The sequence below is a fragment of the Nyctibius grandis genome, chromosome 6, assembly GCF_013368605.1.
Source record: "Nyctibius grandis isolate bNycGra1 chromosome 6, bNycGra1.pri, whole genome shotgun sequence".
In the NCBI taxonomy this organism is placed as follows: Eukaryota; Metazoa; Chordata; class Aves; order Nyctibiiformes; family Nyctibiidae; genus Nyctibius; species Nyctibius grandis.
The window spans coordinates 6,454,628-6,478,178 of NC_090663.1; the positions used below are offsets into that span (position 1 = coordinate 6,454,628).

Below are 23,551 nucleotides of genomic sequence, written 5' to 3' on the forward strand. Positions count from 1 at the left end.
ATAACCCAGACCCCGGGTATTTATTTATACGGCAGGTTTTTTCCGCACCGAGCGCAGCCGCTGGGTCCCAAAGCGGACGGCGGGGGCGGAGCCGCCGATGCCATCCGGGCCCGCGGATCCGGGGTCGGGCCGAGGTGCTGAATCACGGGGGGGGAGGAGGCGGTGCCGGTCGGCGGGGCAGCACCGGGCGCCCCCCCCGCCCCTGCACACGTCACCTGTTATGACTCCGCCGGCGGCCGCGGCTCCGCCGGGGCGGGGACAGCGGCGGGCGGGAGGCGGGGGGGCCGCGGCCCCGCGGCGCTGACAGCCCCCCCCCGCTTCCCCTCCTCTCCCCGCCCTCCCCGCGGCAGCCCGGCCTCCGGCTCGGCTCTGCGCGGCCCCTCGGCGGGCAGCCCCCGGCGGGAAGATGTGGGTGAAGCTGTGCTGTTTGCTGCTCTACTTCCTGGCTCTCTTCGTCCTGGCCAGGGTGTTCGAGGCCGTGGCGTGGTACGAGAGCGGTTTCCTCGCCACGCAGCTGGTGGACCCGGTGGCGTTGAGCTTCAGGAAGCTGCGGACCATCCTGGAGTGCCGGGGGCTGGGGTACTCGGGGCTGCCCGAGAAGAAGGATGTGCGGGAGCTGGTGGAGAAGTCAGGTACGCGGAGCTCCCCCAGCGGCCCACGCGTGGGGAGGGAGGCCGGTCCCCTGCCGCCCCTGCGTGGGGAAAACCATCCCCGGTGGCCCCCGCACGGGCTCCCGCCGCCCTTGGCACGGAGACCCGGGCGCTGCTTCCCACGGCTGCGGGCCAGCGCCTTCCCGGGGTGAATTTGGGGAGCGAGTCGGTTTCCCCCACCGAGGACCGAGACGCCGGAGCGGTTAAATGGAGGAAGGCAGGGGGGAAGCTTGGGGATGGCGACGCTAAAAACCTCCGCGGCGTTTTGAGCCCGGCTGGGCTGCGCGGAGGGTAGGCCTTGGTTAGACGGGTCACCGAGACGTGGTTCTTGCTGCTGAGTTACGCCGGGGTGCTGTGGGCGGTTGGGGTCGGGATGGCGAGGTGGTGGGTGCACAGATGAGAGCGAATGTCGTCTGCCGTGAAAAACGAGGAGGAGAGAACCCAAATGTGTGCAGTGGGTTACTGGTTACAGCCCGGGCCGGCTTTTTTTCCGTCTGTTCCTCTCCGTACCCGTTTGCTGATTTCCTTACAGGTATTGCTATCAAGATGGGTACTGAGGAGAGCAGTGATTTTATAGCGGAGGAGCAGAAGTGATGGGGACTGATGGATGCGGTGGTTTTATAGAAGATCCTACGTACAAAAAATGGCTTGGAAAAAGGCAGGGAAGCGTTTTGGAAGTAGGGAAAACCAGGTGAAAAGAGGTGGACTTTTGAGGGGTGATGAATAGCGAAGGACGAAGAGCAATGGAGATGTAAGGAATGGCAGAAGTGTCTTGAAAGTAAGGGTGCTGGCCTGGAGGGAGCTGGCCCCAGGGACTGGGAGATGGGGCTGATGTAATAGCTGTAGTGCCAGCCAAGGAGGAAAATGTGAATAGCTGCTTTTAAATCGATGTTCGAAGGGCTGCTGATCCAGGAGAGAGAAATCCCAGTGGTCGGGATAGGCAGGGGTTTAAATGTCCGCACAGAAAGAGAGAGGGATTTGGATGAATAGTGAGTGCCATAACCTTACAAATGCTAACTCCTTTTAAATAATTTATATTAATGCTGGGCATTTAAAACTAATTTGCTTTTGTTGTCCATTGTTTATTTATGTTGTTTATTCACTTTGCTGCTCCAACAGTAAAAAGTCTTACGCGATTTCACTTTTGTTTCCAATCACTTTCACTCCTTGGCTGTCAGGTACTTTCATAATGTCATGATGTTTGGGTTGCAAATGCTGCAGGGAAGTGTTTAACTCCAAACAAACTGTATTAACTGACTTCTTCAAATGTCATGGAAACACTTCTCATACCAACAGGCTTTGCAGCATTTTTTCCATAATTTTTTTTTTTCTAAATTCTATGAATACTTTTGGAAACCCCTCAAGCGCTTCAGCTGTAACACTTTTTTATTTTGTATTTTGAAGGAAACAGCCTTTTTGGACAAGACTTAAATTTCTTCAAGCTTCATAGGCTGGTTAATAGAATTCGAGTTGCCATTAACAGCGTTTGTAGTGATTGTGAAACAAAATGTGAGAAGGAAATGAGATTACAAAGGAAACATTATCAGATGATTTTACTGTGAGCTCCTTACGTCACTGGGATTGGAGTTCGTGGGAACTTTTTCCAACTTCCCAAACAGAAGCCAACAGCTAAATTATTCTACCTGAGATTTTTACTTGCAATGGGATAATCAATATGTTTTTTTTGGTACAGAATTACTGATTGAAATTCTAGAAGGCTGTTTGAATTATCAGTGTTAAGAAGTCAGTTGCTGCAAAGTTACTATCTGTGAAATGAAAGTAAAGATACATGAATTCAAATTGCTCTCAGCCACAGAATGTTGTTATTTTCAGAGAGTGAGGCTTCGAAGATGTTCATTTTTTGTTTCATGCACTCAGCTGCACGTGTTGTCTATCTGTGTAATCAGAAGCATAGTGTTCATATCCTCTGTGGTCTGACAGCTGAAGTCAAATTGTTCATAGTCATGTCATTGTAGATAGAATTAAAATAACTTTAAAGTTTAGCTACCTTCATACTGAAAAGGTTCTTTGAGCCACCATGTAAAATATAGTTAGTTAAACTGTTACTAGAATTTATGAAGTGATCTTTCTTGAGTGCCATTTTAATTGAATTTCTCCAATTGTTTCTTTCTCAGGAGACCTAATGGAAGGAGAGCTTTATTCTGCTCTCAAGGAGGAAGAGGCCTCTGAATCGGTTTCCAGTACAAACTTTAGTGGTGAAATGCACTTCTATGAGCTTGTAGAAGACACAAAAGATGGGATCTGGCTGGTACAGGTATAGAAATTTGATCATTTATTTTTATATATTTATCACATCCAAAATGTGTTTCAAAGGAGGAGTTTATGAGGGTAGTTAACTAGTAGTAAAAGTGTATAACAGAGAGATGGTGACAAAGATAAACTACATCAGGGAGATCATAAGGAATAAATCTGTTCAAAAAAACAAGAAAGGCTGGAAGTGACAGAGTTCCTGTACAGACAGGAAGAAAAAAACCTGTTATTCTGTGGATTGCTTTTTGAAAACCAGGTACTTCAGAACCAGAAAACAAGCAAAGCAGCACACACTTCAGTACACAGACTGTGCAAGTACTTGGCCCTGGTATTGTAAGAGCTTGTGTAATGTGTGAAGTGGGCGCGTTAAGTATAGATGCTCCCAGCTGGCACAGGAGAGGTGCCTCTGGTGTTGCTCTTCCTTTTGGTTGCATTACATGCTCAGACCCAACCAGTTTAAGATTCTGTTTACATAAGGGGCTTAGAGCACTTTTAAAATCTCTGTTGCCTCTTCACAAAAGCAGGATCTCAGTGTGCTGCATCCCAGGCTAGCACACTGCTTCTACAACGTATTCCAGTAGCTTAAGGCTAACCTTTCCCCAAACCTTGTGGCCCCACCGATTTTAGAGTGTGCTTCCCCCAGGCTGCATGAGAATAAGGGAACATTCAGGAAAAGAAAGAAAGACTTTGGCAAACAGGATTCTGAAACAATTTATCATCACTCTTGAGAACATAATGTAAAATGTAAAAATGCTTTTCTGCATCAACTTCTCTATTGGTAAGAGATTTTTTTTGAAAGGCGTAAGTTCCTTGCTGACAGCCACATCAGGCAATCAAAATTCTCCACCAGACAATTAATTGTTCATTTGACAGCTCTCCTGCCTGGTTTGTCTGGTCTCCTCACTTCGTGTTTTCTATTTAAATAGATTTATCAAGATTTAATGACTTCCTGTTATTAGCCCTGCACTGTCACCACATCAGATCTCACCCTAAAACAGACGATGAGAGGACAGATTACCTTCACAGTCGAAATGGCATTTGTGTTTTGGGAAAGATATGCTTGGAGTTTATTGAATCGAAGTTGCAGGTTTAAGTCATACAGAAGGGGATTCTTCAAGCAGAGAGCGAGCATTGAAAGGAAATTTACACATCTCCAAGCTAGTTGACAAATATGAGTATGAATATGCTATGAAAAACCTTCCCTTCCTCCCCGTGCAGCTCAAAAGAGTAAAATATGGTAGTTCTCTGTTTCTGTTGCTTACAGGATTTTAATCGTAATATATTTTCAGCTAGCTTCATAATAGCAGATCAGATAGGCTGCGTTTTGATATCTGTAGTGTAATGAATGTTGTCATCATTCTGGGAATATTTGCACAGCTATTCAGTTGGTCACAATAGCTGTGGAAAAAAGAATTAGTAGAATTTACTGAATAATTTACTTGCTGAATGCTATTTGTCTGTTTCTCCACAATAAAAACCACTAGATGTGTCAAATTTCTTTTTTTTCATTCTTGCCTTTCGAGTTTTCATCACTTTGAAGTTTCATTTGCTCCCTTCCCCACCATAACTCCTGTCTGGATAAATCCTGTGCTGGATTCTCTGTGTCATTTCACAGGTTTTCCCGTGCTCTTTTCTTAGACCTTATCCCTCCAGAGTTGCTTTTTATCATCGCTTCCCTGTTCTAATTCTTGATTACCCTCCCTTGCCCATTCTCCTTTACTGTTAGGCATCCTGTGGAAACTTTCTAGCTCATTAATCAGCTCGATGCTTAGGCAGGGGACAGTATGAGAGTGAGGATGCCTCGTGGATGGGTTTGGTGACTGCAGACAAGGTCGGAGCATTCCCCTGCTCTGTTGTTGCTACTGACTGGGAAGCAGAAAGGATCTCCAGATCCTTTTCAGGATCCTGACCCTGAATCTCTGATCCACAGGGGCTGCTGGAAAGTGGTAGAGGGAGAGGAACAGCTCTGTCTCAGCTAGCCCAGTGGCTGTTGGTTGAGTTGGTTTTGAAGACGACATGATGATGTATGGGAGGATGGGGACTCTGAAAATGATTTTTATTTTCCAGTGCATGTGAATGAAATTTCTGGGGTGGCACAGGCTGGTAATATGATAGCCACCACTGTCTGCAGAGAATCAAAGGAAAAAGAGGAAACAATTATTATTTCTTGATATGTTTGACACAAATTCAGATATGAATTTATCATTTAGAGCCCGCAACATTAATTCCTTGTAGAAAGTCAAAGTCCATACACAAGGAAACTTTCCAGGTTGCTGCTGCCAGCAAAAAGAGAGCACAGCCTCTCAGTACCCGTAAACTTTATTAAATGTGTGCTTTTTCATTCTTAAAATAAATTAAAATCAGCCTGTTTCATACTGAAATAGCACCAAAGGGAGGAGGATGACAGTATCACCAAGCAAAGGGGAGGGAGGAGAGAAAACCCAGAAACTGTTATATACGAACAAGGATTTTTTTAATGGTTAAGAAAATGGGCAATTTTTCTCTTTTTTTCTTAATCTGGAGACTTAAAATTGTGTATGCTAGTGTGTATGTGGGAGAACCGAGGAGGCAAAGGATGGGTGCAGGGTGGGCATGGCCAAATCACTGCTGGAAATTCACCTTTAGTGCTGCACCCCAAAGACCACCCCAAATACCATGTAGAGGAGTCTCGTACGCTGATCTCTGTGGCACATTGCTGCTTATATTCCTTTTAACTGTGTAAATTATTGGGTGGCAGCATGTGAGACCCTGGCCCAGGTTGCCCAGAGAAGCTGTGGCTGCCCCCTCCCTGGCAGTGTTCAAGGCCAGGTTGGATGGGGCTTGGAGCAAGCTGGTCTGGTGGAAGGTGTCCCTGCCCGTGGCAGGGGGCTTGGAACTAGATGATCTTTAAGGTCCCTTCCAACCCAAACCAGTCTGTGATTCTGTGAAACAGTGTTTTGTGGCTTTGTTTCTTTATTTTCTGCAAATCCACATGCAAAGCATCCAGGTTCAGTGGTAATTTGTTTACCCGTGTAGCTGTTCACAGGTGCCCTCTTCTCCTACGTGGAGCTTCTGTAGAGCCACAAACAGCAGCATGTTCTCTCTCCTATTAGCTCATGATCTCATCACCTTCCTTTTTATGCCTTTCTTCTTGCTTGCCAGCTGCTGTTGTGCACTTCGTTGGCTGGCAAGGAGGATGAGTGGTAGTTTCTAGAGCTGCTTCTCTTGTTGGTAGGGGAGTAACACGTAACGTTCTGGCTTTTCCAGACTGCTGTGGCTCATGCTCTCTGGTTAGTCTATAGAAGCCTGTCACATCCAACAACAGCGTAGTCATTATGACTTTTTAAAAACATACAGTAAATGATCTACAGATAAAAATCCTCTTTGAATGAAGTTAAAATGTAAATTAATGTATATTTTTATTTTAAAAGTCTCTACTGTAACACAGTGGTACAGAGAAGTAAAGGGAACTTTTTCCTGGCATTGAAGCAGGAGGACAAACATTTTGATCATGTCTGGTAGAGGTGCAAAGGACGTTATTATAGATATAAAATGTTGCAGTCTATTCTGCATCTCTGCTTCTTGTTCAAGTGGCGTAGTCACACGGCAAGGGATGTGCCTACAGGATTTTAGTGGTGGTTCGTTCATTCATTCGTTCTTTCTGTCTTTTGCTTGCATGTAGGATGAGTAATTTTCATATTTGCCTTTTTAATTTTGCCAGGTGATCAGTTATTCTTGCTACAAGGAAATTAAGTAGAAATGCTCAATTCTTTTAAAACACGTCATTCAGTGTTTGTATCTTTTCCAGTAGCCCTTCAGGATCGTTTACCATAGGACACCCGATTTTAGCTTCCAGTATCCTTCTTTAGAGTCTTCCTATCCAGTCAAGGGTGCAGAATACCATCAGCTAGAATGTAATAGTTCTCATATTGCTTGCATATCCATGTTAATTCATTACAGAAGCTCATTTATTCTCAACCTCTGCTGTAACTGACAGCTTAACTGACCTGTTCAGATTGGTGCGTAGATCACCCCACCTCCCTTGAGAAACTACATGTAATTTTGAGGTGGTTGATTTTTGCATGCTATGATGGATGTAGTCTTGTGTCTTGGCCTATTTTGATGTAATTTCTCACAGACACTTTCTCAGAAAAGCAAAGCAAAAAATCCCCAGACATATTTAATCCATATGGACAGGTTTTGAACCAGTTGTGAGTTCTTAGGGAACGGCGACTATGCGGAAATCCAATTTCACCAGCACGATGCCGAATAATAAACAGAGAGTGAGATGTCTCAGAATTAATAAAAGTAAAATCATGTAGAAACTTACTGATGTTGTCTGGAATAAGTGGGGTTTTTTCCATGCTGCTAATAAATAACTCACCAGTCCATTTATAATTAATTCTAATTCTAAATGAGAATTGTCCAGGTCTTTTTACTTCTATGAGTGGGAGGATAGTTTGCAACATAGCTGTTGAGTGTAAAGGGTTCTATGAAAAGCACATAAGCAGCTTAATTAACAGACCAGAGTTGTTGAACCTTTCTGTCTTTATGGATCCCTAGAAGTCTTCCAGCGAGTGCATGGACTCCTTACAGTAATGTCACGCTTCCTTTGCTCCTTTACCCTCTGCAGGCACTGCGAAGGAGTTCCTGGACTTCCCAGGGGTCTGGATATCTCAAACTGGAAACTCCTGAACCAGACTGACAATTCTGGTGTACATACAACCTTACCAGTTCATTAAATAAGTGAGAAATCAGTTTTGCCTTTAGCAAAATCATGCAGTTTTTTCCAATTCAAATGTCAGTACTCCTTCATGCAGAGACTGACTTGCTGAGGCTGGGCGAGGATTGACCGCTCCCGAGAGAACCACCTGCACGCGTGTGCGCAGCGGGAAAGGGTGTCTCTTATTTAACAGGTTTTGTTCTTCCTGATGGTTTAAAGCCTGTCACAGTGCCCTAGTGCCCTGAGTTGATGAGCACTTGGAGTTGTTGTTTTTGTGGCTAAGCTGTAAAACCAAGTTTTGACTATTCATGCATATTCAAAATTGTGTGCTCGTGGTATGAGCAGGTGTGCCTGGCACCTGGTACCCTGGCTAAATTCCAGCTCAGATAATGCCTGAGCTTCCCTTGGTGCTTTCATTTGGATACAGTTTTCTCTTCCTTTCGTGGCATGTACTCCTATCCCATAAAGGCTGAGAGATGCTGCCAATGTGAATATTTTTCCATACAAAAAATTATATATATAAAACACATGTGCATTCTTGCTTTCTGCTTTGAGTATTTTTTTTTAGTATTGTTCCCATCTCTGGCACAGTGTAACAAACACAAACAGAATGACTCTTAATCAAACTAGCAAGGCACAAGGGCTGTGGAATGTGCAAAGTAGACAATTCATCAGGAGGTTTTTCCCTTTAGTCTTACTGAGGTTCCTTGAGGTTCCTGGGGCCGTTAGAAGCAGTAATAACTAGTTTTAAGGGCCGTTTTTAAAATGTGCTCTTTAAAAAAACCTATTTGTCAAGGGCGTTTAGGTTCTGTGGGAAGTTACCTGTGCGTATTCTGTGGTTGCAAAGTACTCAGGTTGCTGCACGTTGTTGGAGTGAAGGCAACTTGTTAAGAGTGTTGTTTTCATCCCAGATGTTATATCTGGTCTTGTGCACGGTACATTGTAGGGATTATTCCCCATTAAAAAAATACCGGTTAATCCTATTTTAGTATCTTCGCTATCAGGATATGTGTAAGCTCTTTCCTCCATCATGCTGTAATTCTTCTTATGCATCAAATGTTCAGTACGTTTCTTTCCTCCGTATGCCTTAACTATAGGAGAAAGCAGAGAAAATAATTGAAGGAGCTAGAATTGGTTAAAATAATGAGAGCTGAAACATGAACTGTTTGTTCTGCATTTGTCCATCTCTGACTTTCATTCTCATCCCTTGTGATATTTGAACATTTCTAGTTGTGAGTGAGCTTCAAAACTTCCTGAGACCAAATCTTGTTACAGTGGCCTGTTTTGAAATCTCTACGTACCTGTCCAAAAGGGATCGAACAGTATCTGGTTTAAATGAACAGAAAATAGGAGAATGCTCAAATAAGGCTACTATCATGTTGTGCTCAAGTACTGCTGGAGTACCAGAGCAGGAATCTGTCTTTGCATATGGCATTGCTACAGCAAACACTTAACAGCAGCAGTGTTTCCTTGAGGGAACTGGGACAGTTCTGTCTAATTCAAAGTCAGGAGAGCTCTTCCAGTGCAACAGCCTGTTAAAATAATCAGAATTTCGATGATTTCAGTATTGTATGTCCCTAGATGAATTCTATTTTAACTTTATTTTCTGTCGTATCTGAAAGCCACCTTTTTAGGTACTTACGGAAACTAAACAAGAAAACTCAATCAGAACATGAAGAAATAAAGGGGATTTCCAAACCCCCGTCTTTCCATTTTCATTTTGCACATCTTGGCGGCGTAACTAACCTGCAGTATTTCAGTGTCGTTGGCTGAGAATCTCCTGACCTTTTGGGATATTACGTGGTCCTCCCAAATTCACAGATGGAGTACAAAAACCCTTGTGTGTGAGACTTCAGAGGAAGTTTGTGGATGGATGTCCAGTGAGGGCCTGGCCTTCTCTCCAGCGTCTTCTTCCACTAAAGCAGCTAGTAATTCATATACACAGGTGGTAATTCAGACGGTGTAGTCAGAGCCAGTCCTCTGGCCTGGGTTAGATTAGGGAGCAGATCTGTTCCGTCATGTGGGATTGTTAAATGGCTGGGTTACTTTGATCCTGTTGGATTCCCTTAGCCCATTAAGATGACTATTCACAGAATCACAGAATGTTAGGGATTGGAAGGGACCTCGAAAGATCATCTAGTCCAATCCCCCAATTCCCCATATTCATATGACTGAAAAATCTTTTGGTGCAGTTTGGAATATTCTTTGTATGGTCTAACTTGAATTGCTCATTTTTCCTTACATGGTTTTGATTTCTCGCATATCTTTCTTTGCTAGCTCTTCCTTTTGACCTTTTTTCATTCCTTGTAGATTCTCAAACTATTTCTAACATCTTTTTGGAAGTGCTTGCTAGGAAGAAGTGCAGGACTTGACAACATTTTTTCCCCCTTGCTCGAAATAGAAAATCCTGATAGCTTTAACACCTTGGACTTGAAGAATTTCCAGGCCTCTTCTTCATGCAAATTCCTGCTCTCCTCAGTCACAGGTTTTTTAAGCTAAATTTCTTAGCTTATCAAAATTCACACTTCTTAAATAAAATCTGTTACAAGTGTTTGCAAGTTATCATCTTTAATTTCAACTGAATTACATCGTGATTGCTTAACCTGCAGTATTTTCTCAGACTCCCTCACCCACAGAGGTGATGACTACTTTCCAAAACACAAACCCTTGCCTCTGTGTGGTGAACTCCCAATGTTGTAAGCGGGTGTTGTCTGCAAGGAGCAGCTGCGATGGACATGTTTATTTGGGCTTTTTTTTTTGCCATAATGACATAAGAAAGCATGAGCCCAAGAAATTTTACAAAGCTTCAGTGTGCAAAACCATAGTAGGGTTCTCTCTGTCTAATAACAAAACACAAACTGCTAGTTGTGTTGTTGTGCTACGTTATAAATAACTTTCCCCAAGAGGAAAGACTTTTTCATAGGAAGGAAATTAAACTGGTGATAAAAAATCCACCAGTACAAACAGCCAGATGACAATAAAACATACCAGTGACCGTATTTCTTGGCAGTGCTAGGTTAATGGTTGGACTTGATGATCTTAAAGGTCCTTTACGACCAAAACGATTCTACGATTCTATATTTGCAACAAATCTCCTTCTCTTGACACTTAAAGTGAATATTGCAATATCAGACAGAAGAAACAGCTGTGCAGGACATGCACATAGAATTTTGGAAGCAACGGATCTCTGAGGAGTTGTACCAAAGAGTAATCCAGTTACCAACGTTTTATTTGTATGCTTACTAATAAACGTAGTGCTTCCTTACTACGTTGGATGCATTTATCATGCCACAGTAGCTCTGAGGATATACTGGCTTTAAGGTGTCTTCAGGAATGCGGTCTCTTTTAGTTGAAGCACCTGAAAGGAAGAAGTTTAAAATATCCAAAGTAATTGCCTCAGTTATGTTGGATGATGTAAAGAAGCCTCAATAATACAGCAGATTTCCCCAGCTGGTTGTCTCCGTGCTTGAAGGTTGTGTTTAGCTAATCAAAAAGCTTTTCTGTGTGATGTGTGTGTTTTGAAAATAACTTGAAGGATTCTTATCTAGATGTTCACCTCTGGTTTTATCTAAACATTTTGGGCTCAGTGGAACGGGAGTGTAATCTGTAACTTCAGTTTAACTTTGTTTCCCTATGTAGAATGTTCTGCTTAGTGAATTCTCTTATTTTAAGTTTCTGAGAGGATACTACTTACCACAGAGCAGGTAATTCGTTTTGAGTCTCAAAGGCCAGTCATGCTTTTCACTCTACGTCTCAGCCTGTATATAGAGAACTGTTAATCATGGTGACAACCGAACTTCCAGAGGAAAGCTGACATTTGAGGTTATTAAGTCAGAAAATGACTGGGACAAGTTTAATGGCAGATAAACAAATACCTAACAAATGGAAGTTTCAAAACTTAATTTAAAAATATATTTTAAGTAGTTGCCAGTAAGCCGGCAGAAGCATGTGAGGCATTTCTAAAATAGAAACCGCAACGGCTCATGGAACAATGCATGATCAGTCATGTCATTCAAAATTACCTGTCAACTGCAGGCAGGCAGGTTTTTCTTCTTCTTTTCTTTTTTTTTCTTCCTTCCCTGTACAGTTGTAAGTCAGAGAATGAGTGCTTATTCTTTGTCATTTGCGTCTGCAGCAGCGTACGTCTAGGTAACCTGAAGTACTACTTTAATATACTAAGTTAGAACAAATTAGACCTTGGGATATATCACAGTGAATTATCATTCTGAAATGGCAGATGAGACATTGGAGCTGGTGGAACAGTCCCATAAAGGTACAGTGGGAGTCACTGGTAAAGCTGGAACGAGTCAAGATTTTTAGACATTATGTGGGAGTTTAATCACTAGTTTCGACCCCTTAGAAATGGTTGTTGGCAGTGTAATCTGGTACCAGGTACACACGTTCCAACTCATTTTACTTGCTCTGAGGCAACATTTCTTTGGCATGTTGTAACTTTTCATGGAGAATTGTAATAACATAATGGTCTTTTTTACTGCAAAGAAGAGGAACCTGCTGCACCCTCTTCCTTTCTCCCCTACTAGGAACTGGTGAATGATAATTTTGTTATTTTCCCAAGATTTTTGTTAACTACCACTGATTTTATATCTCAACAGGTACTTAAAGTGATGATGCACTTTTGTCTTTCTCCAGAAACTATTTCTGTCTTAGAGCTTCACTCTCCAAAGACACGTAGTGTGACTACCAGTTGTATATATACCTATTGTGTGTTCTAAGAGAAGGGGAAAACGGTATCAAGGGTGACTAGATCTCTGTTTTCATGAAACTTGCTCTTTATTTTGGGAAGCAAACTTACTGTAATATTAAAGTATTATTTCTTTTTGGAAATAGGTTGTAGCAAACGACAGAAGCCCACTGGTGGGTAAAGTCCACTGGGAGAAAATGGTGAAGAAAGTGTCAAGATTCGGCATACGTACTGGCACTTTTAACTGTTCCAGTGACCCCAGGTATATTCTTAAAGGATTATCTAAATCCCAAGAATATCTCAAGGCTCAGCTGTGTTCTGGCAGCAGAGCTTGCTGTGTTGTAGAAGTAGCTATAACAGAAGGTGGCTTTATTCATGTTTTTATCTCTAGTAACGTCTGTTCAGAATTCTCCATTACATTATTTATCAGCATCATAAACAGATCTGCAGCTTCCTAAAGCATCATGTGGGAAATAATGATTAGACTATGTGGAGTGTAATACACCAATGGAAGGGAATGAATAGATGAATCTGGCCTTATAGTCCAGGCGTTTGGGGACAAGAACTGTGCTTGCTTAGGACAAAGCTGAAAATATATATATATACACATATATATATAGCGCCTATATAAGAGAGCTATATCAGTTGTGGAGTTGTTATATAGCGAAACATAGGTTAGCATGAACCTTGCGAACGGTGCCTGCTTCTCAGGATTACTGACAAATCCTGTTCCCTGACAAATGTGTATTTTATAAATAAACTTGCACACACCCTTTGACAACATCCAGGGTGCTATGCGAGATTCACTGTTGTTTGCATATGATTTCGAACAAGGAAGAAGAGCAGAGCCAAATAAGTGATGAATAATTCTGTGCTGCTGTAAAAAGAATTTCTTTTGAACATTTTGTTGGAAGCTTTTGCTTCACATGACAGGAAACTTCGTCTAGAATTCCAGTGGCATCTATGGATATGCATGTCTTACACAGCTTAAGTCCTACATGTTTACAGAAATCTCAAAGTTAATCTTAAGAGAAAATTCTTAGACTTTGCAGTGCTTGTGCAAAATCATCTTGTATAATCAAAACACTGCTATTTGAACGTCTTAAAAATTTGGCAGTGTTTCTCTTTTCATAGCTCCTAACTAGTCCTAATGTTATGATCAAATATTATGTTCTAAATTAATTCTTTTTTTCCTAATACAAGAAATGTTTTGTTGAGTAACCCTCATGAAGAGTTTTCATCAGGTTGCAGCTGAAATTCAGAAGAACACTGCGTGCTACAGTAATCAGGATACCTTTATTAGTAGGCTAATGTCTTACAGCTCCTTCTAAAAAAGTTACAGATTCCTGAGATGGGGAGTTGTAATTGTCTAAATTTAAGTTGATGGGTCAAAACGAGAGAGGACGTAGGTAAGATGGCTAGTGAATGAGGCTGATGGCCCCTATTTCCACGTGCAGGGTTCTCAGAAGCAGTTTTCATGCCTGCTGCCTGTGTCATGTTTTGATTGTTGAAACTTGGCAGACATTTCCTAAAAGGAGGACTAGATAAACTGGGTGGCATAGTGATGCTGGTACAAAAGATGCATGTGAGAAGGCATCTTCTGAGTCACCAGACTTGTCTCACAGTTCCTGGGGTCTGGACCACGACTCAAGGTTCAGCCTTGAAGAGCCTCTTCTTTTAGGTATGGATTTGGAGTTTATTCCATCTCAGCACTCTGCCTGCCAGACAGTGGGGGTATTCTTTTAGCCCAAATCATCCAGCAGCATGAGTCTGCTTCCTTCTCCGCTGGTTTTGTGGCGAGCTCTCTCTCCACACCTCTTAGCCTGTCTGCATCCTTCCAAAATGGCCCCAGTAGGAAGTGGACACTTTTCATTAAAGCAACTGCAAAGAGACCAATGTCTTGTTAACTTCACCCCACTGCTGCTTGGCAGAACTAGGGTGGAAGGAAGCACTGGGAAAGTTATCTGCAGGCTCGGGAAAGCTGTGGGACATTGAGTTACACTGTAGTTGGTTGTCTTCTTGTCTGGAAGGCCAAGGAAAAATGGCTTCTAATACTAAAGCTTTATAGTGAAGAGTGAAAAGTCAGCTTGCCTATTTTTCAAATCCAGTTACAAAGCATGAACGACTGTATGGCGTTGTTTACTATAATGACCCATGAAAATTAACACTATTCCTCTTCCTATTTTATGAATACGTCTCTCTTTACAACATTTCTGTAAGGTAGATAACAAATGTATTGTAAGAATACACTTTGCCAGAGAATATTCAGTGCCCGTATTTCCTACTGTCGTGTAGATTCCCAGGTGCTCAGCATGTCTCATTTTTGGGCTCAGAACACAAATTTAAGGACTGCAGCTCCAGGGCTATGAAACTCTGTAATCTAACCTGCCATTTTCTTTGTAGATACTGCAGGAGGAGGGGCTGGCTGAAATCCACCCTCATTATGTCAGTTCCGCAAACCAGTACCTCCAAGGGAAAAGTAATGCTTAAGGAATACAGCGGGCGCAAAATCGAAGTGGAGCACATTTTCAAATGGATCACAGCCCATGCTGCTTCTCGGATCAAAACCATCTACAACTCCGAACATTTAAAAGAAGAATGGAACAGAAGTGACCAGTACCGTGTGAAAATATACCTGTTTGCCAACCTCGACCAGCCTCCAGCGTTCTTCTCTGCACTAAGTGTGAAGTTTACTGGAAGAGTAGAGTTTATTTTTGTGAACGTGGAAAACTGGGACAATAAAAGTTGCATGGCAGAAATTGGTATCTACAAGACACCGTCATACATACTTAGGACTCCCGAGGGGATTTACAGGTATGGAAATAACACTGGTGAATTTATATCACTACGTGCCATGGACTCCTTTTTGCGCTCATTACAACCAGAAGTTAACGATTTGTTTGTTTTAAGCTTAGTTTTGGTTAATCTGATGGCTTGGATGGACCTGTTTATTACACAAGGCGCTACTATAAAGCGTTTTGTGGTTCTTATAAGCACTTTAGGGACGTATAATTCATTACTAATTATTTCCTGGCTGCCCGTGTTAGGTTTTTTGCAACTACCCTACTTAGACAGCTTTTATGAGTACAGTTTAAAACTCTTCAGGTACTCTAACACAACTACTTTGGCTTCTTGGGTAAGAGCCGATTGGATGTTCTACTCTTCGCATCCAGCCCTATTCCTCAGCACGTACCTAGGTCACGGTTTACTAATTGATTACTTTGAGAAGAAAAGAAGACGCAATAACAACACCGATGAAGTAAATGCCAATAATCTGGAGTGGCTGTCAAGCCTGTGGGACTGGTACACCAGCTACTTGTTTCATCCTATTGCTTCTTTTCAACACTTTCCTTTTGACTCGGATTGGGATGAAGACCCGGATTTGTTCTTAGAGCGGTTGGCCTTCCCCGACCTCTGGCTTCACCCTCTGATACCAACCGATTACATAAAAAACTTACCGATGTGGAGGTTTAAATGCCTTGGTGTCCATTCTGATGAGGAAACGCTGGAAACCTTTCAAGACAGTGAAAGTGACTCTGACAGTGAAAACAAAGAGGGCTTCAGTAGTGAAAAAGAAGCCTCGGAGGACGATGAGCTAAACACGTTTCACGGGCGCAGTGAAGGAGAGCCTCAGTGCGCTGCCGAGACCTGTTCATGTGCCAGTAAATATTGTCATCACGAGCCATATGAACGGAAAGCGAGATCCTACGGCTCGTACAGCACCGCAGGTGACATGGGGCCAGATTGGTCAGCCTGGCCCTCCGAGATGTTGCACTGTACAGAATGCGTTGTGTGTCTAGAAAATTTTGCAAACGGTTGTCTGCTCATGGGCTTGCCGTGCGGCCACGTGTTCCACCAGAATTGCATCGTGATGTGGCTGGCCGGCGGGCGACACTGCTGCCCCGTCTGCAGGTGGGCTTCGTACAAAAAAAAGCAGCCATACACACATCCCCAGCCTTTGTCGAATGATACCCCATCTTAGCTGTGTGCTGATGTCCTTCGTAAGCTTTCGGGATATTACTGCTTGCCTTTTAAATGTTAGTCACTTAAAAGATTTATGTGGTTTGAAGTTTTTAGTTTAAATGTTAGTGCAGTGAACTAAAATATACATGATGCTAACGTTAACGACAGAATCATTTGGTTGCCTTGTATGTTGAACTGAACGCATACTTATCGTACAATAACTTTTTCTTTTCAACATCTGGAAACTCGATGCTGTTTTTGTAAGCACAAAACTCAAGCCTACAACAGAAGCGTATTCCAGCAAACGTTTACAACTTAGGATGTGGGTGAAATTGAAATTCTAATTGGAGACAATTGCTTAATTTAAGTGTTTCTTATTTTAGAGTCTGTTCAGCACATCTTTGTTGAATAATGTATGTTGTAAGACAGTACCATTTAAAAATAAATCAGTAAAATAAATTATTTTAAAAGGAGATTTGTAATGTTAATTGTTTTGATAAATATTTTGTGTGTATGGTTACGGATGTCTTGCTGGTCTGATTTATCTGTGAAGACAATAAAAATATAACACAACTTTTATGACTAATAAATCATCTCCTAGCGATGCAGGAATTCATTGCTCCAGTGTTAGTCACTGGCCAAGTGGAAGGTAACGGTGTTCCACTGGCAACTATTTCCTTCGTAAGTCCTCTGCGTTGAGGTGCTGCTCTGATTGACCGGTGGTTTTCCAGTTGATTACATACTGCTTTATCAAACGGAGACCCTCTTCTACCAGCCGTCTCTCCAGCACCCTCCTCTGCAGACAGCTAGGAAGACTTTAGGGCACCCCTCTAGAGCCTCAAACCATCGGGAAGTAGCAGAATATTGTCAGGCAGTGACAAAAGTGGCTTGTAAAGGTAAAAATTGTCAGATGCCAACTGCTGCTATTTTGAAGTGATTTCTGATTTCTTGGAGAAAAGTGATAGTTGTTGGATGCCATGAAAAATTAAGTCTGCTGTTTTCTTTATATTTCAATATGAAGCTGTGGTTTTGGTTGTGCCTTTCAGAAATCATCTGGCTGGAAATACAGAGAGGAAATGTTGGTTGGAAAGAAAAAAAGAAAAAAGGGGGAAAGAAACTAAAAAAGGGGGGGAAAAAAAAACAGCGTGAGATGATGTAAGTAGAAGAAAAGGCTAAACTAGAAAGGTGTTTTCAATTGTTTCATTGTTTTATTTCTTTCCTCGTTCTTGCCTGTGTGGTATGAAAGGAGGATAATTACATGAAGATGATAATAGGAAGTGTAAACACGGGCACTCTCTCTGTGCCTTTACTGAGAGTTGGGAGGCTGGTGCTCACAAAGCTGCCTGGCACCGTTTCATCTGTCCAGGGTACCTGGGCACTATTCTTTTTAATAATAAATGTTTCATGCCTCCAGTCACCATGTGTCCTCCAAGAAGATATTCTTCTAATTATCAGAAGAGCTGGTTTTAATTGTGAGTACTTTTTCCTCTCTCGTTTCCTTTTTCCTACTACAGTGGTGCAGCAGGGAGGTAGAAGGGGCACAATATCACCAACTCCCCTGTGGTCCAGAAAGTCATTTTTATTCCACTTGAGACCTGTCAGTACATGCCCTTTATCTGTCATTACAGCCGGGGCAGAGCAGTGGAGAGGCGTAATGAGGGCAAAGAGCATTTCTGCTTCCAGTTTGTGCAGCGGCATGACACTTAGCCTCTGTGCTTAGTGTAAGCAGCTGGGCTTGAAATTCATGTTGTTTCAGGACTGTCTTGAAACCTGCACTGAACTGAGGCCTTGCCATCTCAAAAGGGGAAACGGAGGAGAACTTTTGTGGGTATAAATAAGGCTGTAGTTGATGTACTGAAGTACACAAGCGAACCGCTGTAGCACAGTCCACCGTAGCCTTTCGCTGGTACCCCGGCATTTGCCAAACACTGCGAGAGGGAAGTTCAAGCAGCGCCATGTCCTCGGGGCACTGTGTGCTTCTGGAGCGCAGCTCTGCTACTGAGAGCTGACCTCCTCAGGCAGCACCTAGGCCCAAGCAGCTCCAGTGCACAGGCTCAGCCTTATTTTCAAACTGTTGTGCACACCTGTTTCAGCTGAAGACTTGCTTTAATGACCTCAGTTGCTCTACTAGTCCAATTCTTTTGACGAATAACACAAACTGCTCTTTAATTAGCAGCAGAGCTGCAGAAGGCGCATCCATATGAGCAGATAATTATGACCAGTAGATAGCTGAGACTCAAAGTTCAGTCCCCTCGTGTCCATTAGCCTGGGTTATATAAATTGTTGTGATCCAGTTCCTGGCAGTGCATCTGTCTCAAAATCTACAGCAGCTGGTGTAGCGTATTGGTAGTCCCAACAGGAAAGAAGCAGCAGTTGGATGTATTTACTTTATGAAATGCTCATGGCAGTAGCAGCAGAGGCATCCAAGTAGGGTTGTTTTCTACAGAGTGCAGAATGTCAGACAGCCCTTACCCAAAGCGTTGACAGTTTAAAATCTGGAGAACAGAGCAAAGACTGTGCCTATAACAAGGTCAGCAGTTTCGCTGCTCACTTGTTTTGCCTTTCTGGGCTGGGTTGTGCTAGTATTTGTCAACTGCCTTAACAGAGATGCTAAGTGTTCTTGAAGTAGTGTTTTATTCTCTGCATGCCTGAAAGTTGGTGGCCAACTGTAAACAGAAAATGTCAAACAATTGATCTGTGGTTACTTATGTCAGTAGGCTTAAAGAGGGTGATGGGTGTTTTGTGCTGCTATGAAGAGAGGGTGGATTGAGATAGTCTCTGAAAGTCGCTGCCACTCCCACTTTCAGCAATTACTGTTTTGTTAACGCTGGCTTTCCCAGTGCTGGTACCCAGTCCAAAATGAGAGCTCTCCTTTCCAAAGCATATCTAGATCTATCCTTGTTCTGCATTAGGTTTTGGAAAGAAAAAAAGACAAAGGTGAACTGTACATTTTTGTAACTGTTATTAAAATGTCTTTCTCTGGGAATTAAATAATGAGGGTAAGTATAATTGTAAGGCATTAGATTAAGCTAATAGCACCTTTGTCGTCTTAAGCTTTTGCACTCTCTCTGTGTATTGGTGGTTATTTCTAGTCCTCTGTGTTTCAGCTTGTGCATCGGAGCACAACGAGATGGAGTGACCTGTCAGAGCTCACCCCGCAGCACCCAGCAGGGTGGCTCCAAGCTGTCCGTTAATTTTGGCCAGGTTACTCGCCCTTCACTGCAGAGAGGACAGCAGAGGGTGGAGATGAGCCAGGCCTCGCTGGTGGGGCATCTCCAAAAGAGCCTTGGCAGCTGAAGACAAGGCAGGCAACGTCTTCTGTGCTAGCAGCTGCTGCTCTTTCTCTTTGGGTCTCCTGCGGGTCTTCCCTGAGCTGCAAGGGAAGGATTTGAAGTGTGGTTTGAGTCAGCCCTTGCATGACTACATCCCTGTGCCTTCCTGCGATCTGTGTGACGGGGGGAGGGCAGCTGGTGATGTAACCTGCTCTGCCATCTGCTTTTATTGCTCTTAACAGGTACGGCCCACCATAAACTCCTCCCGGTCCAATTCACACCGCCACCGACTCGGGGAAGGTGCCCGGGCAGCAGAAGCGCCTTGGCCAGATCTTGTCACCGCCTCCGCGCCCCCTTTCCCTGCCCGCCCGTCCCACACGCAGCGTTGCGGGGCCCTGCGAGGCGCAATAGGGCCGTGCGGAGCCGTGTGGGGCCGTGTGAAGCGCGGCTGCGCCTGGGCCTCGATGACCGCAGGGACCCCCCGAGGGGCGGGGCAAGGGACGGGGCGGGGCTGCGGAGCCATCATCCGCCCCTCCCGCACGGGCGGCGCGTGCGCAGTGCCGGCGGGGTCGGAGCGGAGCCGTGCGCATGCGCGGCTGAGGGGTGGGGTCGGGCAGGGCCGGCGGCGCATGCGCAGTGGGATCGCCCGCCCCTGCGAACGGGCGGGGACCGGAACCCGGAAGGGCCGGGCGGCGCGCGGCGGAGCCGCCATGGGCCTGTTCGGGAAGACCCCCGAGAAGCCGCCCAAGGAGCTGGTGAGGCTCCCGCTCCCCAGGCGGAGGACAGGAGGCGGCGGGGACATGTGGCTCGGGGACGGCGGCCTAAGTGCATGGTGCTGCGGGGTGGGGGCTGCGAGGGGTAGGGCCCGGCCTGGGCCAGGCACCGCGGCGCCGGGGGCCCCTCCTGACAGCACCCGGCCCGGGAGTGAGGGGAAGCGGCGAGCCCGCGGCCGGCGGGGGAGGGTTTGGAGCGGGCGGGGTGCCCCGGTGAGCGCTGTCCCGGGGTGTCGCTGCGGCGGCTGGGCCTCAGCAGCGGGTGAGGAGCCCTTGTGCTCCGTCCCCAAAGGGGCTGGCGGCACCCGCGCTCCGTTACTTCACTTCTCAAATACAGCAGCTCCTTAACGCGCTGGGTCCGGGGTCAGAGCGTTCCTGCGCCCTGGGGGAGCGCAGAGACTTGGTGGAGGCTTCTCAGGGCCGCAGAAGCCGAAGGAACGATGCATCCTGTGTGGTGTGGTTTGGGGAGGCTTGGGCAGCGGCTCCTGGATTTTTATCTTGCTGTTAGCTGTCTTCAGTAGCTTATAGTGCTCCAGCTTCGTTAGGGGCTTCTAGCTCCTGTTGCAAAGGCAGTCTTAAAGCTATGAATGGCTGAAACATTGGGACTTGGGGTTTTTTTGAGTCTGCGTGCAAACGGTGTAAGCCTTGCTTCTACCCACAGATTTCTAATGTCACAGTGAAATGAAGTAATCAAGATATTGATGGATTTCGCTATTGCCTTTCGTAGATCACTACTAATGTGTTAATAAAAAAATCTGCTATTTGGTGGGGGAAAGATCAAATACATTAGAGGTACTAAAAAAAGCAACAGGGAGAAGGTGAGAGACACCAAAGTTGAAGGCTTAGAAGAGCTGCAGTGTCAGGATATTCCCTGCCACTTTGTAGCAACTGATTCCAGGGGAGCAGGTTATAGTCCTTGCTTGTTGGGTGGTAGCATTAGATGAGGAATATACCTTTGGTAGTGTGCTTTCTCTTCCTCCTCTAGATGTGTCAGAGCACTACGCAGTTTGGTTATAGTTTCTTCTGTTCATGAGCACTGTTAGAAGATACCACAGGGCTTTGGAGACTGCTGCTCTTGATGGTGGGATAAAGCAGTAGACAACTGTTTAACCCACACGATGTGGTTACACTGCATTGATGATAAGTTCTTGTTGTCTCATGTCCAATGATTGTTCTTTCCCCTTCCATAACTGACAAGCTTGTGTTTTCCAGTAACACAGCGTGTCTGTGGGTCATCTTGGAGCTGTTGGCAGAAAAGCCTGCAAAGGTGCTAGAAAACAGGCGTGCCTGACCCACAGGGAGAAGTGACTTAGGTCATCTTGCTGTCATGAGCACGCTCTTGGGTTTCAGGCTGGCGTGATGATTTCACAGGCCATAACAGAGATATTGAGAAACCCATTAACAGTAAGAAATTTCGTTCCTCCTGTATCTAACTGCACAGCTTTAGAAGGCAGAAGAAGTTATTTCTGCTTACTGGATGACAGGGAAACAGCACCACTTACCTCGTGTCTGCCAGAAGCTGTACACAAGCTACTGTCCCTGAGTAGGGCTAGGGAAAGTGATCCCAGCACCGCAGGAGGTGGCTGATGGTGGGAAGAGGTTGAGATTTTTGTAATGGCAGTGATTCACCCTGGGTTCATTTATATGCAAACATCTTCAGTCCTTGTGAGGAGCTAGTGATGCATTTCAGCCACTCTAAAGGTAGGGGTCTACCGTAAATTTGATGCCACATCTTGATTGTTTGAGCTTAAAAAGTGTTTTTTCCTCCAGTGTAGTCTGAGTGGTTTATTTCAGCTTAGTGTTTTGCTGGCTGACTCTGGTGTGACGCGGTGCAGTGAGAATGATGTTTTTGTTCATGTCAGAAGTGGAAGCAGAATAGCTTCATCAGCATGGAGTTGTGCTCCGGGCAATTAGCCTTGCTTAGTTGGCCAAAGTGCTACCTCTGTGCTGCATTGTGCCGTGGTTCGTAGCCATATCCCTGGTGTCCTGCGTGTGACTGGCACCACAGCTTCTTTACTGCTCAACATATTGCCGTGTCTCGTGTAACTGGAAGCGTGCAGTTGTCTAGATGGGAGTCAACGGGATTTCCTCCTCTTCTTACACACAAAACAGGTGATGAGCCCTGGGAAGACCAGGGAATGCAGAAGCACCCAACTCTGCCGTTATGAGGACAGTTGTGTGAAGCAGGTTGTTCCTGGGCAGTACTAGGCATGAGCTATCAGAGAGTTTTCTGCTGTCAGAGTTAGCAGGGATTGATGGCAACATACAGCCAGTTGTGGTTCAATGGTGTCTTTGTGCTGGGTTGTGCATCACAGAGACAGAATCTGTGAATCCTGCTGTAGTTCATTTGACAGTTGCCAATTATACATGAAGGCTTAATGCATGTTGGTTCGTTCTAGAATACGAGTCTTAGAGCAAATCTCTGAAAGATGTTACATTTGAGACGTGGCAGTTGGCCAGCCAGAGTTCAATCATGTTTTACCTCAGTCTCTTCCCCCTGCTTCTCTCCATATAGTTTAGGCATGTTCAAAAAAGGGACCTTCTTACTCCTCATGCTGAGAAGAGGCTGAACCTACAAGAAATTTTCTGCTCTGTTCTGAAGAACAAGAGGGGAGGCTGCAGTCAGTCCTGCAAGGGCTTTTTTTTTTTTTGCCCTGTAATAGAACAGGATTCAACTAAAGGTACAGGAGCCTTCTGAAACCCCTTCAAAACTCCTGCACACCCATAATGTGTACGCACAGAGCTCTACAGGGCGTTTGGATTTTTTTGCAGTGGATTTTGTGCTTGAGCAACATGGATGGTTGTTGTCTGTAGTCAAAACATGGTCTTGTTCATTGCAACTGAGAGCATTTCTGTTGAGACCGGTAAAAGTCTAAGAATGTGTCTTGCTCTGCTGGGCTTGAGCACTGAAGAGTGTTCTTTTTACAGGTCTCTTATAAAGCTTATTCAGGTAGGTGAAGCTTTTTATTTGAATAAAAATCAGGGTGATTTTCATATGAAACTACTCATCCAGCCAGCTATGCTTCTTGAGTGGCCTGTGCGCTGCCACGTGCAGTGTGTGAGTGGATCCATGAACTGAGCTCATCTTAATACCTAGGGGTTTTTTTTGATACTGAGCAAAATTTATGCTGCTGCTAATAAAAGTAGCATCAGAGCTCCACAAGCATTTGGCACTCTGTATGCTAGTATTATCTCCTGATTCTTGATTCTGGGGTTGT

The 23,551-nt window shown here is 44.5% G+C and overlaps 1 protein-coding gene across 3 annotated transcripts in view; it reads left to right on the forward strand.

Moving 5' to 3' along the window:
* Window positions 1–280: 280 nt before the first annotated feature.
* The window catches only part of LOC137664856 (charged multivesicular body protein 3), a 34,644-nt gene continuing 11,373 nt past the window's right edge, over window positions 281–23,551 (forward strand). Inside the window, exons 1-4 of one of the 3 annotated variants that reach the window (XM_068403425.1) lie at window positions 281–632; window positions 2,786–2,925; window positions 12,472–12,587; window positions 14,729–16,881. In XM_068403425.1, the coding sequence (XP_068259526.1) occupies window positions 407–632; window positions 2,786–2,925; window positions 12,472–12,587; window positions 14,729–16,307 (2,061 nt within the window). In that variant the 5' untranslated portion in view covers window positions 281–406 and the 3' untranslated portion in view covers window positions 16,308–16,881. Of the gene's footprint in view, window positions 633–2,785; window positions 2,926–12,471; window positions 12,588–14,728; window positions 16,882–20,199; window positions 20,316–23,551 lie in introns of those variants that run through there. The other 2 variants (XM_068403427.1, XM_068403426.1) reach the window with 2 other exon arrangements.